The 23,145-nt window shown below is 43.1% G+C and overlaps 1 protein-coding gene across 2 annotated transcripts; it reads right to left on the bottom strand.

Moving 5' to 3' along the window:
• Positions 1 to 7,132: 7,132 nt before the first annotated feature.
• Positions 7,133 to 23,120, bottom strand: Grsf1 (G-rich RNA sequence binding factor 1). Of its 2 annotated transcripts, none has more exons than XM_076546585.1 (10): positions 22,711 to 23,120; positions 20,665 to 20,821; positions 19,441 to 19,596; positions 18,467 to 18,610; positions 17,582 to 17,717; positions 13,601 to 13,785; positions 12,171 to 12,292; positions 11,244 to 11,379; positions 10,579 to 10,655; positions 7,133 to 8,199 (listed from the first exon to the last, which is right to left on the bottom strand). In XM_076546585.1, exons 1-9 carry the CDS (start codon positions 23,062 to 23,064, stop codon positions 10,606 to 10,608), a joined length of 1,440 nt encoding a protein of 479 aa, XP_076402700.1. In that variant the 5' UTR covers positions 23,065 to 23,120; the 3' UTR covers positions 7,133 to 8,199; positions 10,579 to 10,605. The 2 variants fall into 2 exon arrangements, with proteins under 2 accessions (XP_076402700.1, XP_006991717.1); XM_006991655.4 differs by lacking the exon at positions 22,711 to 23,120 and adding an exon at positions 22,442 to 22,648.
• Between the last annotated feature and the right edge of the window lie 25 nt (positions 23,121 to 23,145).

Genomic DNA, 23,145 nt, shown 5'->3' on the forward strand with positions numbered 1-23,145 from the left:
GAAACCCCTAACTCCAAAGAAAACAGAAGGGAAGACGCATTTGAAACATTGTATGTAAGTATGAAAAAAAATTAAAAATAACTGAGCAGTACTTAATCAGGTAAAAGGCTGAGAATCTGAGGTCAAAAACATCTGTGTACACACACACACAAAGTGGCACTTTTCATACAATTTACAGCCTACTTAGTAGAGCCTGAGTAAGACTCCCTCGTGCAGCTTATTTGCAAATAAGATCCAAGGATTTTTTAGAATTGATAAGCAGATGTAGAACACTGAGGTTGATTTATTAGTCAAATCAACTTCTGAATAAGGACTCCAGGTACTCAAAAAAACCCAACTACTGACCATGTGCGAGTGTGGACACACACGCATGTATGCACACGTGCGCACACGCACGCGCGCGCACACACACACTCTCTCTTAAAATTTTATTTCAGGATTTATAGCAAAATTCCTTTTTAAATGACTTATTAAATAGTCAAGTGTTCCAGTCAAATTTCTGGTTTGAGGATTGTCAGCAATCTTGGTCTTCCATTCTCAACACTCCTAAGACAGGTGGTTAACATACAAATTTCTTTCCTATTATATGTGCATGTCATTTAATAAAGCAAATCAAGCCGGGGAGTGGTGGTACACAGCTTTAATCCCAGCACTCTAGAAGCAGAGGTAAGATCTCTGTGAGCTCAAGGCCAACTTGGTCTAGAGTTCAGGACAACCAGAACTGTTATGCAGATAAACCCTGTCTCAAAAAAATACACACACACACACACACACACACACACACACACACACACACACACACACACACCAAATCAGAAAACAGATATTCAACAAGCAATTTCTACACATAGAAGAAATTAATTCTGACAGGATATTATTTTGAAATATAAAATCAGTTTAAAAACAGAATCAGTAAGCAGTTGTAAGCATTGCTGAGGATAGTGGAGCCTTTGGGTTAATAAGAAAGTGGAACAGAGCTGCACAGGCATCCAGGAAGCAGTACAGCCTCGTCATTGGGGGCGCTGCTTCCTGGCACGAAAGCATCTATCAAATTGCATGATCAGTCACAAATTTGGCTCACTACACACACACACACACACACCCCACTTCCTGCTTTAAAAGAACTATTTCAGGATTTATAGCAAAGTTTCTTTTTATAAACAACTGCTTAACAATTCTGATTTTAAACTAATTTTACATTTCAAGATAATATCCTGTCAGAATTTGTGTCTTTTACTCTGTGTAGAAATTTCATTCTTATAAATTAGAGCAGGTGAGACAGTACCATGGCAATATCACGTGCTGTCTTTCATGAGGCGTGAACAGCATCACAGCCAACCTATCAGAACTTGTGACTCCTTCAGCCTCTGCCACTTTTCATCAGGCTTCAAAGGGTAAGGTTATTTTAGTTAGAATCATGTGTGTGTTGAGATCACAAGCTTTTTAATATACGTTTGAAGTTTGCCTGTAGGCTTCAAATTGTGATTGCTGTCCCCACCTACTTGCTTTGCTGGGAATGACCTAATACCTTTTAGGCAAAATTTCTATCCTATAACCTCTTAAAGGCTATCTTTGGTGATCCTGTGACCCTGACTCCAGTCATATCCCAGAGTTTACCATGCCACACACTTCCATGCCTCACCAATCAGAATCACTTCGTTTAGACACCTTGATCCTTATACAAAACCCAGAAACTATAAAAGGGGCAATAGGAGGATTAAGCCATTGACCCCCATGTGATAGATTGCACTTGAAATCCTAGCACTCAGAAGATAAAGGCCGAATAACAAATCTGAGGCCAGCTCAGTAAGATCCCATCGTAAAAACTAACCAAAAAACATGCACCACAAGGTGCATTCTGCTGATTATCAAAGAACAAAATAGAGTGTAAGTATTATTAAAGACCAAACTCAAGAAAACTTACAAATAAACATCAAAAACAATCCAGTAACTAGCAAATTCAAACAATAGATTGTACAGGTGATTAACTTGTATTCAAAAAAAAAAAAATCCCGAGTTTGCATTTTGTGTTAATTAAATAAAATCAATCGGATCAGGAGGCAGAGACAGCAATTAGTTCACAGAAAGTAGTCATAGTAAGAGGGAGTCTGGAAGACGGAAAGAGATGCACATGTAGTAGAAAGGGACTTCACAACAAGAGATACGCTATTTCTGAAATGCTGTCGAAGAAAGGCCAGCTAGTCGCTGCTCACCCTCTCTGAGCTAGCAGGTTCTCACCCCAGCCTCTGACTCCTAAGTCTTATTGGTAAGCAGAACAAGAAATTGAGCTTAAAACTACATTAGGCCGGGCGGTGGTGGCACACGCCTTTAATCCCAGCACCCAGGAGGCAGAGCCAGGCGGATCTCTGTGAGTTCGAGGCCAACCTGGGCTACCAAGTGAGCTCCAGGAAAGGTGCAAAGCTACGCAGAGAAACCCTGTCTCAAAAAACAAACAAACAAACAACAACAAAAAAAAAAACACAATAAATTAAAAATCTTAAAAAAAGAAAAAAAACTTCAAAGGCTACACTAACACGTTCCACCTGCCTGTAATTCAAGAAAACCAGTTCAAACACAAGTGCTGAGAAGTTCAACAAGAAATCATCTACAACAAAATTATGTTGTAGATGATTTCTTCTACAACATACTTTGCTATGGAAAAAGACTGATGGACTGGGGCTGGAGAGATGGCTCAGAGGTTAAGAGCACTGACTGCTCCTCCAGAGGTCCTGAGTTCAAGTCCCAGCAACCACATGGTGGCTCACAACCATCTGTAATGAGATCTGGCGCCCTCTTCTGTATACATAATAAATAAATAAATCTTAAAAAAAAAAACTGATGGACGGACAGGCATGACAGAATGAGGCATGGTGTTACTTGTAGCATTTGAGTACAAAGCATACTGGCCATTCAAATGCTAAGTATGCTTTAAAGTTTCATTTGGAAAAAAACCAAAAGGTGCAGGGCAAAGCAGGCACAGTGTCCACTACAACAGACTGTCTGGTCTTGACTCACACCTTCCTTTGACATTGCAGATAATTGCATTTTTTAGAAATTAACTTTTTAAAGTTTTCTTTAAGTGAAATGCTTACTGAAATTCATACAAATGGATTGTTACGTAGGGATTTAAAATGGGGAGAAAAAAGGTCACATGGAATGGAGTGGACCTACAGTCCCAGCTCCTCAGGAGTCTGACCCTAGAGAATTACTTGAGCTCAAGGATTTGGAAGCAGCCTGGGCAACAGAGATTCTTGTTTTGTTTGTACCAGATGGTCTCACTGTGTAGCTCAGGCTGGCCAAACTCATGATCCTGCCCCAGCCTCCTGAGTGCTGGGACTAGAGGCATGTGCCACCAATCCTGACAGAGAGCCCTGTCTCAAAACTTAGTGGGCAGAGACTGTATATGAAACAATGTTGACTATGAACTGGTAACTTCTGGCTCTGTGGAGGGTGACTGTCCAAGTGAAGACTTATTTAAGAGAAAGGAAAACCGCAAGAAGCAACTAAGACATTTCACAACTGTGGAGGAAGGCTGTCATGGAACAGGGCCTGTTCCGACTATCAGACTTGCAGGGATTGCAGGCTGCCGGCAAGGCTGTGGGGACAGGGTTCCTGAGGGTCCGCTGTGCTCCATGGGAACTTCAGATCTGAGGTGAGGATGGACACTGCAAGTGCACGCTAGCTCACCACTCATCCCACAGAAACTTAGGTCCACACAAATGGCACACATCTGTACAAGTAGTTCATTTCAGCATTTTAACAGCAAAACACTAGAAGCAATTTAAACATGATCGTCAGTACAGGACCCGTTACATCGCATACACCTACACTATACAACCTGGAGAAAGATTTTTTTTAAATACAGATATAAAATAGTCAGGCTGGTAAGATAGCTCAGCAGGTAAAAGCTGAGTTGTCAGTCTGCTGCCTGATAACCTGAGTCCGACACCTGGTCCCACTCTAGGAAGACCCCTGAAAGTTGTCCTCTGACCTACACACACCGTAGTACGTGGATTTTATATGCACACCTGCACACAAACCCATCTTTAGGTTGGATAAGTGTGTGTGTGGGGGGGTGGATCAGAGTACTATGTATACTTTACTTTTTAAATTTGTAATTTAAAAAGAAATCATGTGTCTAGTATTTGCTTATAGATATAATAAAAATCAGTATGCCTAGGAAGCTGGTAATGGGGAAGCCTGAGAACTAACTGGCTAGTATATAAATGGGAAATAGGCTGCCTGGTGTATACCCTTTACTGCTATTTTCTTGAAAAACAAAAAACCATTATTCTTTTCATATCAAGACTTTAGTCTGAAATCTTCATATCTCCTAATACCCAGTAAAAATAAATTTAAAAAATTGTGCAAAAGACTTAGACAGACTTCCATAGAGACAGTTTACAGATGGTGGTAAGTATGTCAAAAGACCTAGACAGACTTCCAGAGATGGTCTACAGATGGTGGTATGTATATAAAAAGATGTTTAATGTCATCATTGAACTGAAATTCAAACAAAAACATATACCCTATTAGAAAAGTTAAAACCCAAAATAACACTACCAAACACTGAGGGCACGGAGCTGCAAGACCCATTCATCAGGGTGGGGCTACACCAGGGAAGTAAGGTTTCTCTAAGACCCCTCCAGCATACAACCCAGCTAGCACCTCCCCAGTACTCACCCCAAGCTGAAAACACGTCCACATAAACCTGCATATTACAGTTTATAGCCACTTGATCCCCCACCTAGAAGCTTATGAAAATACTTTCTCGTCTAGTAAAACCAGGGGCAGAAGTATTTAGACATTAGAGAAGTCCTATTAGTCAAAGCCTCTCAACTTGAACCTGCCTGTACTTCACACTGCCGCCACCAACTGGACGGGAATTCTTTCCCATTCTCAGAACTAAATGTAGTGTTTTAATTATATGGTGAATAGTATGTAACACCAAGTAGGATAAAAATCTCCAGGTGAAACCTACTGAGGATTGTTGGTGGCGGAGGATGCTTATAGGAATGTTATGCTAACCAATAAGTGGGGTCATAGCATGTCACCTTTGTTAGGCAAAAGCAGACCAAACACCTGGTATACCCCCTAATCCTGTTTCATGGTTTTTTTCTTTAAAAGAAGTTTGTAGGGACAAGATTTCACTATGTAGCTCAGGCTGAACTCTAACTTGTGATCCTCCTGCCTCAGCTTTGTGACTGCTAGGGTTATAACTATGACCCTCATGCTTAACTCCACTACTCATTATGACAGCTTTACAACAAATATAAGGAATTCCAAACTAATTAGGGAAAACCATCACTGATGCCTGTGAATAGCAAATCACATCTTAAGAGAAGAACACTGGCTGGGCGGTGGTGGCACACACCCTTAATCCCAGCACTCGGGAGGCAGAGGCAGGCGATCTCTGTGAGTTCAAGGCCAGCCTGGGCTACCAAGTGAGTTCCAGGAAAGGCACAAAGCTACACAGAGAAACCCTGTCTCGGAGACAGAGAGAAGAACACTGGATATGCCTCGACTCAACAGAAATTAAACTTTTTCAAGTCATGTGATTCTCCCCAAGTAACTACACTTACTCTAATTGAATGGCCTAAGTTCTGAGAAATCCTAAAGTGAGAATGTGAGTTCCTAACTTTTCAGGGTTAGCCCTGCTCTGCATGGAGAATTCAGCCTCCAGAGAGGTAAGCCACATCCCCTCAAACTTACTCAACACACAGTACTTAATGCTTTCGCTTTCATTCTCATCCCAGAGATGGACAAATGAATCTCATGAGTTGAAAATAAATTGGAAATGAATCAGTTCTTCAACAACCCCAATCCCAAGAGACCCTACAAATCTTGCCCACAGCAATTTAGAGACCAGCTATGACAGAAAGATCACACCCTCACATATCACATAACTCTAGATCAGTTCTTGTGGTCTGGTCAACTACTTACGAAAACATCCCCAACCTAAGTTGTCTACTGTTAAGTTGGTTAAGCCATCGTAGTTGGATTTTTCTTTGGGCTGCCAGCTCACAAATGACAGACTTGTTACCAATTTTGAAAGCTCAGCCTTAGCTTCGGCTTGTCCCACTAGCTCTTACAACTTAAATTAACCCGTTTATTTTAATCCATGTTCTGTCACACGGCTCATCACCTCATCTCCTTCCTGTAATGCTCATATTGCTTCCTCAGTGTCTGGCTGTCAACTCTGCCCTACTTCCCAGAGTCCTCTCTCCCGGAAGTCCTGCCTAATCTCTTCCTAGCTATTGGCCATTCAGGTTTTTATTTCACCAATCACAGCAATACATTTTCACACAGTGTACAAATATCCCACAAGCCATAATTTGTTTGATTTTTGAGACAGGGTCTCACTATGTAGCCCTCGTTTGCCACAAACTTGCAGAGATTTGCCTATCTCTGCCTCTAGTGTGTATGGTTTGTTTGGTTTTTGAGACAGGGTCTCACAGTGTAGCCTAGTTGGCCAGGAACTCAACATTTAGACCACTCTGGCCTCAAACTTACCAAGATTTGCCCACCTTTAATCCAGTGTGCTGGGATTAAAAGCTTGTATGCCACCACTACTGTACACAACCCTAAGCCACTTTCTTATTGATTTTTTTAAACATACCTGAAAACCATCTCTTATATATTAATGCACCAGGACTTGATATAATAAACAAATTTAGTTGACTCATACATTCCAATAATAAACACTCTTATGCAATCTCTCACCTGAAACAAACCTCCACTTATTGTCTACAGGACAGTTGTCTTGACCCTTAGCTAGTAATCAAAAACAGTTATATACTAAGTGATACACGTTTCCAGGTTATCACTTCTCTGTAAGCTCTGAAAATTCAATCTTAAGAATGAGAATTGTTGCCAGTGGTGGTTGTGTGTGCCTTTAATCCCAGGACTCAGGAGGTGGAGGTGGAGGCAGAGGCAGGTGGATCTCTGTGAGTTTGAGGCCAGCCTGGTCTACAAAGTGAGTTCCAGGACAGCCAGAGCTACACAGAGAAACTCAGTCTCGAAAAACAAAAACAAAACAGTGAGATTTATTATATCTTGGTGGCAGCTGTCACCCCGAAAACAGGAACAAGGAAAAGAAAATATACAGAACTTTAATTCTTCTACACAGGTATACATAAAGTTAAGTTTATTAATGACTATTTTTGAAGCCAGCCATTTTGTCCAATATTTAAATAACAAGCTATTTAGTATTAAAGCAGAAGGTACTGCCACAACGTGACAGAAATACAGCTCTATCCATACACCCTTCACACAATTATATTAAATGCTAGTTTTATTGAAGCAAGGCACCCCTACTTGTTCTACATAAGGGTTGGCCACCCCACTGGGAAAGCAAATGAGGAGACTCAGATTGGTTTTGTGTTTTCCTATCTAGAGCTGGTTTAATTCAAGTGAAGCTATTAATGTCCTTACTAGTCTGGACTGCTTTGATGTGTCACTGTATGATTTTAAACCTAACAAACAGCCTTAGGATTGGTCTAAAACCAAAAAAAAAAAAAAAAAAAAAGGTGAAGGAAAGGGAGACTCAGTGAGGTTTTAAGTTAGCCTAGACTTCCGTGACACAGACAGGCACCCACGTTAAAAGCCTTTAGGTCAAGGCTTAGGGAGGCAAAGTGTCTCTAAAGATAAAACTGCCAAGTGACCACTTACACTCAATAACCTGTGGTTTGTATGTTGTAAAATTTCTACTCCTACACAATCAAATACAGACAAAATTAAACAGTACCGATCAGATCACACTGGCTTATTAAAGTTCTGAGACCTTCCCTTGCTTTGGTGAGTGTTTGGTAAAAATACACCATTATTTTATTCCATGAGAAGTTTTATATCAGAGCTCTCAATCATAGGCAAAAACAAGCGGGAGTAAGGTTCTGAAGAGCAGCACTGAATGGAAACATCATCTCACAACTGTAATATATCTTCTACAACAGAAAACTAAGTTACAGAAACCAGACTTTCTCAATCAGATCCAGGACTGTTTAAACGGAATTTTAAATTTGTAACTTATTTCATAATTCTAAACTGAATCTTTCTCGATCTGAACACTCCACCATGAATTTTTCTTAGAAGCACTATGGTTAGCTGCCCAGATCCCTTCTCCAGCGGCCGCTGCCAATCGAGTGGATCTTTATATCCCATGTTCGAGAGATGTGCAAATGAGATGCTTCCTGCTTCATCCTGAAAACAAACAAAAGTGCTGTGTGTTTATTCACAATGACGGATGTTTGCATGTTTCCCCACATGGCTTAAAATGACAAATTCAACCCTCCCCCATTAGCCAATAAAACAATTAATACAGGTAAGGAAAATTAGGTATTAGGTAGGTACGAAGCCTGGAATAAATCCAGAAGTGAACACAAAATATGTTTTTGCAGAAAACTGATCTATATGTGTTTAACAGTTATAAAGTATTGGAGCTTTATGTCCAAAAATATATTACCATGTTTTTAAAAGACAGCAAGCTCCTTAAAGAATCCATCATTACATTCAGAAAAGAGCTACAGCGCACTATACTGAAACACATTCAAACATGAAAGAAAAAGAGCACTTCATGTTTATAAGAGAAGCAACATCAAGATGTGTCTAGCCAAATGTTGCAGGTAAGTTAACCTAGATATGACATCGAGTACTTAAGACAGAAACTTACTTTACAGCCAGGTGCAGTATACATGAAATAAACCCCAGCACTCAGGACACTAAACTGAGAGGATTAAAAGTTCAAGGCTAGCTTGGCCTATATAACACAAACCCCTTCTCAAAAAGCCAAAACCAAAAAAGAAAAAGAAAGAAAAAGAAAATTATGACATGAAAAAATCAAACAGTGGCAAATTAGCTCTGAAACAATGATAAGACCACGTTCGGTACAGCACTCACCCTCATCAGAGGAGCTTTCTGCACGAGAAAGACTATTACAGGGATCCAGAACTGGTAAAATGCACAGAATAAAGGACTGTGGGTGGCCAGCCGCACGGATACATGCACTACACACCCCACACCAAGGGTTAGGAAGCATCTCAGGAGAGGGGTGGGAAAAGGATAAATGCCAGACGCTCAGCATGCCTGAGGCAGCAGTGTCTTCTAGACAGGAGAGGGAAGGCTGAACTGTGAAATCTCAGTAATATGGATGACACCACCAGCTGGCATGTCAACATGGATGGCGGAAACGTCAGAGGCTCCAACCTGGATCAAGAGCTATAGGAATCAGCTGGGCAGTGATGGCGCGCGCCTTAATCCCAGCACTCAGGAGGCAGAGGCAGACGGATCTCTGTGAGTTCAGGGCCAGCCTAGGCGACAGAGTGCCAGGAAAGCCAGGACAGTTACATAGAGAAACCTTGTCTTGGAAAAAGGAAGAGCTAGCAGGTGATCAACAGCAGCTGAAAGGGAGAATAATCAGCTTTCTCTAGGGATGAGACGTCAGACAGGCTATCCAATCCCAGGTGCTCAGCTCAGAACGAACATACAGGGAACACTAAAGGACTCCATAGGGGTGAGTGTGTATGTGTGTGTTGATCTACTGTGTCCCCCAATATATTGTGCATCCTAATAAACTTATCTGGGGAGAGTGAGTGAGTAAGAGTGTGTGTGTGGGGGGGGGGTGATATATTGTGTCCCCCAATATACTGTGCACCCTAATAAACTTATCTGGGGTCAGAGGACAGAACAGCCACTATACAGACATAGAGGCCAGAAAATGGTAGCACACACACCTTTAATACTATCACTTGGGAGGCAGAGATCCATTCAGATCTCTGTGAGTTCAAGGCCACAATGGAAACTGCCGGGCATGGTGACTCACACCTTTAATCCCAGGAAGTGATGGCAGAAAAGCAGAAAGGTATATAAGGTGTGAGGACCAGGAACTAGGCTAGTTAAGCTTCTAGGCTTTCGAGAAGCAGTTCAGCTGAGATTCATTTGGATGAGGACTCAGAGGCTTCCAGCCTGAGGAAACAGGATCAGCTGAGGAATTGGCAAGGTGAGATAACTGTGGCTTGTTCTGTTTCTCTGATCATCCAGCGTTCACCCCAATACCTGGCTCCAGGTTTGATTAATAAGATCTTTTAAGATTCCTGCTACATGTGTGTATAAAATATTCAATGCAGTAGCCATTAATTTGAGAGGAAGGAGGGAGCTTGGGAGGAATTGGAAGATAAGGGTAGAAAAGATGTAAATAGAGCACTCAAATATGAAATTCTAAAAAGAAATTTATGTGTGTGTTGGTGTGTATAGATATATTACAACTGAAGAAATGTACTTAAGTTTTAAAGGAATAAAAAGCTAATGTAAAATACATTTTCTGTGTTATGGTTATAGCTATTAACCATAGCTGTACAATTAGTTTAGGCATACAGCATGATGTGAAGAATTATGCAAAATGATTCTATATAAAGATGATGCTTAAAGCCATACACAATCAATTTTATTTTTCACAATTTTTTATATTGATGCTTCACAATCATTAATTTGATCTTTACTGGAGAGAATGGTTTCTGTCATATTACCAATTAGTGAATTGATTATTAATTAACACAAGTTTTTCCACAGTTGTAATTTAATTACCTTATCATCTGGGGTTCTGCTCAAGTCTTATTTTCCTTTAGGACATGAATTTAGGAACAGCTCAATATACCTATGTTCTGAATTAAAAAAAAAAAAAAAAGGTTAGTTTTCCAAAGACTAAAAAAGACTTAAAGCCCTTTTAATCATACTTTAGAGAGCAACACAAATCCTTTACCCTTTCCCTAATTAAATAAAAAACAAAGCTAAATGTGGTGGCACACACCTCTATCCCTAGCTACTTAGATGCTGAAGTGGAGGCTCACCTGAGCCCCTTGAGTTGAGATCAATCTGGATAACATAGTGAGATCCCCATCTCAAATGATAATAACGGTTACTATTATGATATAGGTGTGCTGGCCTACATCTGTAACCCTGGTACAGGGGAACCTAAGGAAAGAGAACTCTGAGTCTGATGCTGGTCTAGGCTACACAGTGAGACTTTGTCTCAAGCTAAATACATACGTAAAATTAAAAAAATAAAAACAGGTAGACATCAAGAAAAACTAACTCTAGACAGAAATATGCAAAATAACCGGACAAATTTTGATCCTTGGCGTCCAATTTAGTAGTGCTAAAGGAATGCAATTTGCAAAGGAAAAGTTCCGGGCCCATTCCCCAGTGACTGTCTGAACAAAGCGCTGACGGAGAACAACGGTCATACTCACGAACATGGGACCGATCCTTGAGCATGGCTGCAACGGCGTCCTCATGGGTGTCAAAGTGCACGTCAGCTTCTCCAGTGGCCTTCCCACTAGAGCTGTACTCCATGGTGATTCTCACAGGCTTCAACGGAGCAAAGAACTAGACAAGGCCAGGCAAACAAACAGCTGAACTAGGAAGTGTAAATTCATTCCGTTCTTTCTCTAGTTAATATACCCAGTGATATATACTGGGTGAAGACACTGGGAAATGGCCATCGAGATGACTCGGCAAGTAAAGGCACTGACCGGCCAATCCCAGGACCACATGGTCCCGCTAGGTGACTTCTGACCTCCATATACACACCATGGTTAGCCCCCCACCCCTCCAAATTTCACACGATAGTTTTTAAAAGCTGTTGCCAAGTGGCAGCAAGCCAAAACTCCCAGTCAACCATGAGAACAAAATCATTACTCCCCAGAAGCCAAGCTGGGTTCAGCAGGTAGCTGTATGAAGGGCACTTTCAACAGAGTATCGGGGACACAGCCCCTGAATGCAACAGCTGCCCTGTACTGGCAGCCGGAGCCTAAGGGCCTAATCTACAACTAAATGGAGTAAACCAACTTACTCAAAACCAACCTTTCTTATGCTGATTATTAAACCTACACCTTATTTGTCTGTGTAAAATCCTGATGTTTTTCCGCTTTAAATTATAATACGCTTTTTGGAAGTGATAAACTCTAACTACAGTGTCCAAGCTGGCCTCAAACTACTGGGATCATGTCCTCTGTCAGGCTCGCACTTCAGCTACAGAGGATGGAACGAGCCTCTGCTGGGATGGAGATGCTAGCTAACAAAGGACACTCCATAATTAGTGCTTTCCCCGACTTTCCTCAAATTAACACAAGTCTAACTGTAGACTGCTCAAGCCTACGAAGCTTACTGCCACACACATTTATGATGTCTTGGGCATTGGCTTGGAAAGGCAATCCTCTCATGTGGACAAAATGAAGTGATGGTGTAGATCCAAAATCAACAGCCTCGGGAAGTTTTTCCGACATCTCCTTAGGCAGCTCTGAGGAAAAACAACAAAAGTCAAGGACACAAAACTATTAGCAGATTATAATGAGATATGACCTTTAAGTCAAAATCCTCAATTCATTTTGACCCTAGAGCACTTGGGCTTTAAAGGGAAAAACATGACATTTCTGCTACTTCAGAGCTGTCACCTGAACAACCATTAAAAGCACTTAGGGCCGGGCGGTGGTGGGAAAAAAAAAAAAAAAGCACTTAGGAACTCAAGCCATTCCCAAATGAAGACTTCATCTCAAGTGACCATAAGATAAAATAGCCATTAATTAAACTGTAAAATAAGAGAAACTGTCTCAGTTGTAGGAACTAAAAACAAAAAGATAGGAAATATAGGGACGGGATGATCCCAGAGCACTGGATTTGTAAGCATTTCCAAATTTCAACGATCCAAAATGTTGCTTAGGAGTTACAGATGAAAGAACTAAATCCAGAGGCAAACAAAAGTCCTTAGTCAACATTCTGCTGTCTATCCAAATGATTTCCCACTTGAGTTTAAATGCTGGCATTTTTTCTTTGATCTGAAACATTTGCACTACCCAGCTTCTGAAACAGTCTACAAAATGATCGGGGTAGAAAACAAACAAGTGGTATCGGAACAATAGCTCGGTGGTCAGGAGCAATGGCTGCTCCTCCATTCCCAGCACCCACACGGTGGCTCACAACTGCCTGTAACTCCTTGTCCAGGGGATCTGAAGGTACTATGTGATACACAGATTTACACCCACACAGAAAATAAGTACTAATAGTAATAAAAACTAATAGAATGTTGTGGGGAGATGGCTCAGTGGCTAGCATGCACAACTCTAGCAGAAGAGCCGAGTTTAGTTCCTAGAACCCACATCAGGCAGCTCCCAATTGCCTGTAACTCCAGCTCTAGGATGCCCTTTGGCCTTCATGGGTACCAGCACATGTACACGAACACAATACACTAATTAAAAATAATAGTAATTTTAAAAACTAACAATAGCTGTCAGTCAAGATTGTTCCATTAGTAAAGGCAACCAACGTAAGTTCTATTCCTGGGTCACCTAGTGGAGAGAACCAACTCTGGAAGTTGTCCTCTGACCTCCACACATGTGGATTCACATAGATATTCATACAAAACACATGCAATTTTTTATTTAAAAACATAAACCTTTGTGTATCTAGACAAAGTACATTCTACACTCATATTCAATCTTTAACTCAACCCCTCTGTTCTGAATCTCCTAATTTTATATAAGCTGATGATGAAAACAGTTTAACAAAACCTAAATACACAAGACAATCTTCAGAAGAGGCAGGACCTTACCTATCTCTTTCTCACTTTCAAAAGCTGTCATAGGCCGAATATCCTCATTGACTTCATGTTCCTCAAATACCACTTCTGGCTCAGTTATATATTTAGCAGGAGGGGACAACACCATTTTCTTTCCCTTATGAGCTCCAACATGTGTTCGAACTTCATTCCTTCTGCTTGGAAATATCTCTATGTACCTATAATAACAAAGCAAAATGAAAAGGCACAAATGGTGTAAAGTAACTTAAAATAATAATCATTAGATACGTGTGGCTAGAGAGATGGCTCAGCAGCTAAGAGCACTTGTTCCTCTTCCAGAGAACCCAGGTTCAGTTCCCAGCACCCACACGGGGCAGCCCACAACCATCTGTAAGCCCAGCACAGGGGATCCGACATCCTCTTCCAGTGTTCTGGGGCACTTGCACACACACAACATACCAGTTTTTTTAAATCAAAATAACCAGGTATATATTATATTTCCACAGCTTATAACACATAGATATCCAAAGATATCAGCAAGAATAAAAAGTCCACCTACACATTAGTTTATGACAAAGTGCTTTCAACAGGATAGGTCAACATGCTAATTTTAGTCAATAAGACTTTTGCTCCAAAATATCAGGCTCATTTATTTATGTTTACATATATATGGTACTTTTTACTTAGGTAGTTTTTAAATTGTGTTTTTTGAAAGAGCTTATTGTTGTTGTTACTACTACTACTACTACTACTACTACTACTACTACTACTACTACTTGGTATTTCAAGACAAGTTTTCTATGTATAACAACCCTGGCTGTCCTGGAACTCACTCTGTAGACCAGGCTGGCCTTGAACTCCTGCCTCTGCCTCCCAAGTGCTGGGATGTGCCACCACTGCCCAACCATTGAAAGAGCTTATTAAATATGACCTTTTTTTTTTGTTTTGGTTTTTTGAGACAGGTTTTTTTCTGTGTAGCTGTAGAGCCTGTCCTGGATCTCGCTCTGTAGACCAGGCTGGCCTCGAACTTACAAAGATCTGCCTGACTCTGCCTCCTGTGTGCTGGGATTAAAGGCATACACCACCACCACCCGACACAAATATGACCTTTTTAGAATTTAAATCTCACAGTACTTAGATGATTTTTGTGCACACATACCATGACTGTGAGCTCCCTGCTCCCCCTTTCAAGTGAAAAACTTAAAAGCTAACATCACATCACATCTACTTAAAATATTTATAATAGTATTATTTTGCTTCATGAGAACAACTACACTAAAGTTAAGTATGTTCATGAAAAGTAACCTGAAAGCTGGGCATGGCAGCACACACCTGCAATTCTAGCACTCGGAAGGCAGAGGCAGGTGGATCTCTGTGAGTTGGAGGCCAGCCTGGTCTACAGAGAAAGTTCCAGGACAGCCAGGACTACACAGAGGAAACACTGTACTGGGAGATACTATGGAGCCATTAAGAGATGAGGGAGAGCTTTTGGTCCCTGGGACACTGACGATGCAAAGTTCTCGGGCCACGAGAAAACTGTTACAGAAGTCTGACCACACATAACCTCTAAGTCATCTTATTTATAGCTTCCTTTTCCAAAATGTTTTCTTTTAAACTTATTATTGTGTAAATTACGGCAGGATATTTGATCACACTGTGAACCCCAAGATTGCATTATTTACTGGAAAAACCTGTTACTAGCTGTGGTGTGGCTCAGCTCTAACACACACTTTTAATCCAAGACCTTTCTGCTTGAATATTGTAAACAGGACTAAATAGTCAACCACAGGTCAAGAGGCGGAGCAAGCAACCAGCTGACAGGAAGTGAACGTAGGATTATTAAGAAAAAAACCACAGAGTAAGGGGGAGTCAGGAGAGATGCACAGGAAGTAGAAGGGAGGGACATCCAGTTTGAAAAGAGAAAGATCAGCTGGGTGCTTCCTCTGCCCCTCTGAGCTAGCAGGCTTTCACCCCAGCATCTGGCTTAGCATGCACAAAGCCCTAGGTTCCATCCGTAAATCCCAGGACGGACAAACAACGAGGACTATCAGGTGGACACCACTTCTTTGAATGACAGCAGTGGTGACACACACGTAATACTGAGGAGGCAGAGGCAGGAGTCCGGCAAGTGTGAGGCCAGCCTGATCCATTAGCAAGTTCCAGGCCAGTCTAGGCTACACAGAAAGACCTTGTGCCAGTCAGTAGTTAAGAGACTTGCTCTTCCTGAGGAGCCAGGTTCAATGCCCATCACCCCATGGTGGCTCACGACCATCTACAACTCCAGTTCCACCAGATCCAACAAGAGGCATGCATGTGGTACTCACACATGCATGGAGGCAAACCAGTCATACATATAAAATAAAAATATTTTTAAAAACAAAAAAGTCTTTTTAAAAGGCCTTGTGCCCTCCAAAAGAAAACAAGGAAAACTCAATCAATTCTTTAAGAGGATCCTGAAATACACTAGCTTTGAAAAACTTCCTTTGCTTTGAATTTTAAAAGGAATGAAGTAAAAGGCACCAAAGCAGACTGGAGCTGGCTCAGCAGTTAAGAGCACTTGTTCTTGCAGAGGACTGGGTTCAATTCCCAGCACCCAGAGGGTGGCTCACAACCACCTAACTCTAGCTCCAGGGGGTCTGACACCCTCTTTTGACCTTCTTGGGTACTAGGCATGCGTGTAATGTACAGATAATCCATGTGAACAAAACATAAGTAAATCTAAAAAAAAAATTTTTTAAAGAACATAGCAAAATAGATTTAAAAGAATGCATTTTTACTAGATCTCCAAAAATGAAGTTAAAACACGCATCTCCTACTTCATTATTCTAATATGATACGAACATGAAACACTATACAAGACAACTGACTTCTTTAAAAAGCTGACCATCACATTCTTAAAAGGAGAGGGACTGGGCTAGGGAGCAGGCTCACGTGGTTGCATGCTTGCTGAACCTGCGAGGGGATCTGAGTTCATGTACGCTTACAGTATCCATGTGAAAGCAGGCTGTGCAAACAGCTCTAACCTCAGAGCTGGAGGGGAGGAGGGTGGAGGCAGGTGGGTCCCAGGGGCTTGCTGGCCACCAGTCTATCTAACCAAGCTCCAGGTTCAGTGAGACTCATCTCAAATAAATAAGGTGGAAAAAATTGAGGAAGATACAATGTTAACTTCTGGCCTCCAGCATCCACATGTACATGCCTGGGTGGGCAAGCACACCTACCACATGCACACACATAAAAAGGAGAGGGACTGCCAGCGGCGGTGGCACACGCCTTTAATCCCAACCCTCCGGAGACAGAGGCAGGAGGATCTCTGTGAGTTCAAGGCCAGCCTGGGCTACACAGAGAAACAGAGAAACCCTGTCTCAAAAAACAAAAACAAAAAAAAAAAAAAAAAAGGAGAGGGACTGGAAAAAAATGTGGATGTGCTCTAGTTTCCTAAAATTAGTGATGTATCAAATGGATTATATGAATGCTTAGATTCTGTTCACACAAGTCAATTATAAAGACGTTTTTGTTACCAATGGAAAAATGTGAGTGTGGGCAGCTATTAGACAATAACATAGTGCTAATTTTGTTAAAATGTGATTATGAAAGAAAACTTCATGAAAAGCACATACTAAAAAACAAAAATAACAGAGAGAGTTTTTGCTGGTCAGAGGTGGCGCTGAATAGTCCCACCACTTGGGAGGCAGAAGCAGGTGGATCTCTGTGAATCTGAGGCCAGCCTGGTCTACAGAGTGAGTTCCAGGGCAGCCTGGGCTACACAAAGAAAGCCTGTCTTGAAAAACAGAAGCAAACAAAGGGAACACAGGACACAGCTACACTCGGATTTTAAGGACTGCCTGTCACTTAGCCTCCCACTTAACATTATCAAAGAAATTCATCCGAGTGATGAGCATTTCCTAGCTCACCGTGTCCCCCTCATTTCCTAGGTTTGGACAATCTGACAGCCACAGTACAATACACTCCTCAAAACCACTGACAGACAGCTCCGCTAACCCCTGCTTCTCTCACCTGTTACCAATTTCCTCCCTGTGCTTCAATAGTGCTTGGTTGGCCATCTCTGGTTCTTCAAACTGCACATAGGCTTCCCCTGTTTTCCTTCTTCCTCTATAGTCCATCACGAAAGTAATGTCTACTATGTTCAGTCCTAAGATACAGAATTTACACATCAGTGTTGCCCACAGCAGCTTTCTCCAGTAGACCTAATGAGTTTATTCATGCGCTAATAACATTTAGATACTATTTACCAACTTCAAAGCCATACAAGCTCAAGGACAAAGAATCATTATATAACTAAAACCCCAGCCCTTGTCAGGCAAAGACAGGCAGATACAAAGTCAAGGTCAGCCTTGGCTTCATAGTATGTTTGAAGCCTTGGGAATGTTACAAAGATATACACATGTATCTCCCGCAGTTTTTCCTGGGGGGGGGGGGGGGGAGGGGGAGGTGGGGGGGGGGTGCACTGGTTATATTTTAGGAGACAGTATTTAAACAAGCAGAGTTACTGACAGGCATATTTTGCAGCTAGAAGTTAGATAATGCTTTTTCTTCCTCTTCCTGGTGTTGGGATTATAGGTGTGTACCACCATACCCAGGTTATGTGGTACTGGGATCTAATACAAAGCTTTGTGAATGCTGGGCAAGTAATCTACCAACTGAGCTACATCCCCAGCCCAGATGCTTTTAAGTCATGTAAATTATTATTGTCTTGGACAAATACGACCACTATTTTAAGAAAATAGTTTCTTCATAGTTAAACAAATGTCATGGATCTATTCTGAAAGTTGACATGCCCCGAAGATTTGTCTGAAAGACTGAAACACATCCAAAGTACAAAAGGAAGAATAATGATGGGAAAGAGAATGTAAGTCCAAACACGAGGTAACTGCCAAGCACCTGCAAAGAAGTCGACGATGTCTTTCTCGTTGCAACTATAAGGAAGTCCTCTCAAGCGAACCACACCATCATTTACCACAGGTGAAGATTTGACCTGCAGGCTCTTCATTAAGGCATCCACATCTTCATTGTTTATCTCATATACTACAAAAAAAAAAAAAAAAAAGCACAAAAATGTATTCAAAACTTATACAACAAAGGAAACCCAACTTAAAAAAAATCAAATTACACTGTTGAATTCAAACATTGTTTTAATCCTTATGAATTTAATCTGTCAAGAATATAACAAGTAACATTAACTGAATATTTACTGTGTTCCAGTTATAATCATTTAATCCTCACAACTTTATAATAAACTTGGGCAATACTTTAGATTTAAAAACTGAGATTGAGCCAAGGAGACGGTTCAGCAGTTCCAAGTGCACTAGAATCCACAATGGAATCAACTTCCTCCAGCTCTTCTCTAGTATCCCCATGTGGACCCTATCACACATACACAAAGAATCAGAAAAACTATCTTTAAAAAAGAGAGAGAGAGAACAAGCGAGCTGAAGAGATAGCTCAGCAGCTGGAGGCAAGCACTTTTCTTCCAAGAGGACCCAGTTTGGTTCCCAGCAGCCCCAGCAGGTAGCTCACGACCTTCCACTAACTTCCGCTGCAAGGGATCGGACACCTGTCAGCTCAGGCGCCAGCCTTCACATATACATTCCACACCCAGATACAGACACACAGACACAGACACACAGACACACACACACACACACACACACACACACACACACACGCTTCACTTTCACAAGCTGTAAAATAATGCCTAACACGCTGTCTGAAAAATGCTAATGACACTTAATTCTTAGTAAGCTAATGAAAAACCCAGTGAGATGTGTAACATCTAACTACTGTACACTGTTAAAGATGTCCTGACAACGGCCTGGAGAAGCTGACAGTCTCAGAGTTCACCTGAGTTCACACACCTTCCACGTAGCGCTGCCCCATGTACATCCGGTGCTTTTCTAAGGCCTTCTGCACGTCCTGCTCCGACTCCATCTCAATTAAGGCATCGCCCCTCCGTTTCCCATCTCTATTTAAGAGGAAATGGATTCCATTCTCACTGTTGCGGATCCTGCAGTCTAAAAACACATGATTAAAGTCACTTAAAAGTAGAAATCAAACTTTTGTCTCAATTCTACATATCACTACAATGCAATTTTCCAACAATGCAGGAACCAAAAATGCCTACCAAATCCTCTTAATCTTTTTGTACAACACACTCATGTCACATTTTCCCTCCTTCAACCACTCCACTCCCAGATTCTTTTCTTACACCCACCGAAACCATCCAAATGCTAATGAAGGTGGTGGCGGAGTCTAAAAATGTCTGGTCCAAGTAGAAAAGATAAGTGGCGCACGCCTTTAATCCCAGCACTTGGAAGGCAGAGGCAGGTGGATCTCTGAGTCTGAGGCCAGCTTGGTCTACAGAGTGAGTTTCAAGACACCCAGGGCTACATAGGGAGACCCTGGCAAGTTGGGGGAGGGGAGATTAAAAAAAAAAAAAAAAGAAAGCAAACCAAGCTCAGAAGCTCACTGTTGCCCAACCATTAAATGGTATCTTCCTTTAAAAACAGATCCATAAAGTACTTCCTGCAAAAATAATCACTACAATAATCTAACTTCCCCCCTTTTCCTTACACCCAAAGACAACTTTATACTGTGCATTTCTTATTATGCAAACCCAAAACATAAGCAGTGAGTGACTTTTAGAATGTCTGACCCACATGGCGCCATCGAGTTTACAGTAGTTGATATGTTCGGTTTAAGAGGAAAACTTAAAATCACAGTCAGAGTGGTAATAAAAACTGACCACACACTGGGAAATTTCCCAGACATAAAAGAACTGGCGAGGATCTTCTAAAACTCTACTACAGATCCCTGTGGGCATAGTTACGCACATAGTAAAACTTGAGTGCTAACTGATTTCACACTCCATAATTTTAACAGTACTTACTTTTGTTATATTCAGTCTTTAAACCTGTATGTACTACATATGGTACCCACAGTGGTACATGGTATGAATGGGTAATCAGCCAGAACAGGGACCATTCCTCACCCTCAGGGCTGCCTCCGGAGCATCTAGACTTGGATTTTGTAGGACTTCCACTCAGACCAAACTGCTTACTCAAAACACATGTAAGATATACCTGAGAAAAAGTTAAGAACATCTTCCACAGTGCAGGACCAAGGCAGTCCCTGAGCACGAATGAGATAAACATCATCCACCTCCTGTCCTAACTTGGACGGGCTCAACTCATACTCGGGCAGTGGTGGGAGGTCTTCCAGGTAGGTAGTTTTGGACTCCTTTTAAGAAAAAAAGAATTATAAAAATATTTTTTGGACAAACTACTTAGAAAATGCTTACACCTACAAACAGATGCACATAATGTTATTCCAAGTGAAAAACACACTTCTCCATCCTCTGGTTTTGTTTCAGTTTGAGCATGTGTTTCTCCATGTAACCCAGACTGCCCCAACCTCACCATAATCCTCCTGCCTCAGCTTCCAGAGTGCTGGCTACAGGCTTACTCTACCAGTGTGGCTTTGTTTTGGGTTTCTATTTTATATCCTAAGACAATATGCAAGTATATTCTGGTGGCAGTACACGCACTAAAGGCAACAGTGCCTTCCAAACACTGGCAGTTAAGAGTAACTCCATTAAAATCGGTACAATGGTCCCTGCAATTGACAATATTTAAGGGCCCCATACACACAAAACATTTCAGGCTATCATCTCAAAGCACTATCTAGAACAAGATGACTTATGTGTTCTTTATGTGTTATAATCAAAATATAAAATATTGGAGATTAAAAAATACTGAAAAAAGAATAAAGATATGAGATGGCCTTATAAGAGATAGGGCATTCCGATTTAAGAGGGATGGGGAAATAGTGGCATTTGAAAAACCCCAATCCCATTTGTCTAAATTGGACGGTAAAATTAAAAGCCAAACATGAGCCGGCAAAAAAAAACATGAGCTGTCAGTACCAGACAGTAGCGGCTGGCCTTGCGTGTTGGACTCAATGAAGGACACTTCACTTGCTAGGCAAAGGGAGTTAATAAACAGACATGGGGACGTGGGTAAAGGATTAACGTGAGAACAAGTGGATAAGGGAAAGAACATCAAAGGCAACACTGCTCCTTTCCTTGTTTTCCCAGAATTCCATTAACAACTCAGGCTTTTGCCGAAAAGGGCAGCAGAAAGTATTGGGCCGGGATTCAAATCAATTAGCTCAGCTACTGGCAGACATCAGCCATGCAGATTCACCTCCCAGACAGCATTAATTCAAGCAGACGCAAAACTGAGTTAAGATAAACATGGCCCGTGGCATCAGGGGATAGCCAGACCAAAAGCGTGCGCACACTTCCTGGATGCCATGTAAGACACGAAAGAGAAATGCTTCACATACAGAGGACAAACAAAACATTTGCAATATGAATTTTTAAAACGTCTTTCTCAAAACGATAGAGAAAAAGAGCCTCGGTTCACAACCGAGGCCCCTAAATCCTCAACCCACGGACGCCCCCGCCCATCATCACACGTTCTCCCCAATTTCCCACGGTCTCCCCACAGCTCTCCGCGTCCGCGGAGACCCGCGGCCCGAAGGCCCTTCTGCCAAGGCAAGTGGACTTGCAGAGGTGACCTTCAGTCAGGTGGACGCCCGCCTGTCCCCGCGGACGCGCGAGAGAGGGGCGCGCGGGGGGCCCGTTCCCAGGCTAGCCCACGCTCCCGTGCGCACGGGGCTGGCTGCGCGTCGGTGGCCGGCCGAGGAGGCCCGAGCCACCCGGCCTACCGCTCCCACCGCACGGCCGGCCCCGACCCTCGGCGGGCTCTCCGGCCTCTCCAGCTTCACCTCCAGCGGGCGGGCAGAAGGCTAGGGGGACGCGGGGTGGGGGCGTTCGGCGGGCCCCCCAAAACCTACCATGGGCCCGGCGGGAAGCAAGGCCTCAACATCCACCCCAGCCACACTTACACTGCCCAACCGCCCAGACTCGGAGGGAACAAAACAAGGAGAAGAGCCGGGGCCGGGGAGAGCGTCCCTTGTTCCCGTGCCCAATAGGAGGACGGAGCGGGAGGGAGGCGGGGGTGCGGCGCGTGCCGCGGATCCCCCGGCGCGCACGCGGGCGGACGGACGGACGCGGGGGCGCGCGGCCGGCGCCGAGGGTCCCTCCCGCGCGCGGCGCCACGTACCTGGCTGTAACCCCGCGCCGGACCCGCGGCGGCCGCCAGCGATCGCGGGAGCAGCGGGGCGCGCAGGGCCGAGTAGGACGCGGCGGCGGCCGCGGCGGCGGAGGGCCGGGCAGGGACGGGACCCGCCAGTCTCCCGGCGGGCGCAGGCCCGAGCTGGAGGCCGCGCGTCTGGGAGGCGGCGGCCGCGGCGGCCCCGAGGAGCAGCAGCAGGCGGCGGCGGCCCGACACGCCCGACGGGAAGGTGCCGGCGGCCGAGTAGAAGGGCAGGCAGGCGGCGCCGGTGCGCCGGCAGCTGCTGCAGTTGCAGCCGCAGCCCCGGAGCAACGCCCCTAGCACCCAGCGCGTCCCGGCCATGGGCTCCGGAGGCGGCGCGGGGCCCGGAGGTGGCCGCTGTGGCGCGAGCCGAGGGGAAGTGGAATCCAGGGCGGGGGAGGG

Source organism: Peromyscus maniculatus, chromosome 10 (genome assembly GCF_049852395.1).
Source record: "Peromyscus maniculatus bairdii isolate BWxNUB_F1_BW_parent chromosome 10, HU_Pman_BW_mat_3.1, whole genome shotgun sequence".
Classification (NCBI taxonomy): domain Eukaryota; kingdom Metazoa; phylum Chordata; class Mammalia; order Rodentia; family Cricetidae; genus Peromyscus; species Peromyscus maniculatus.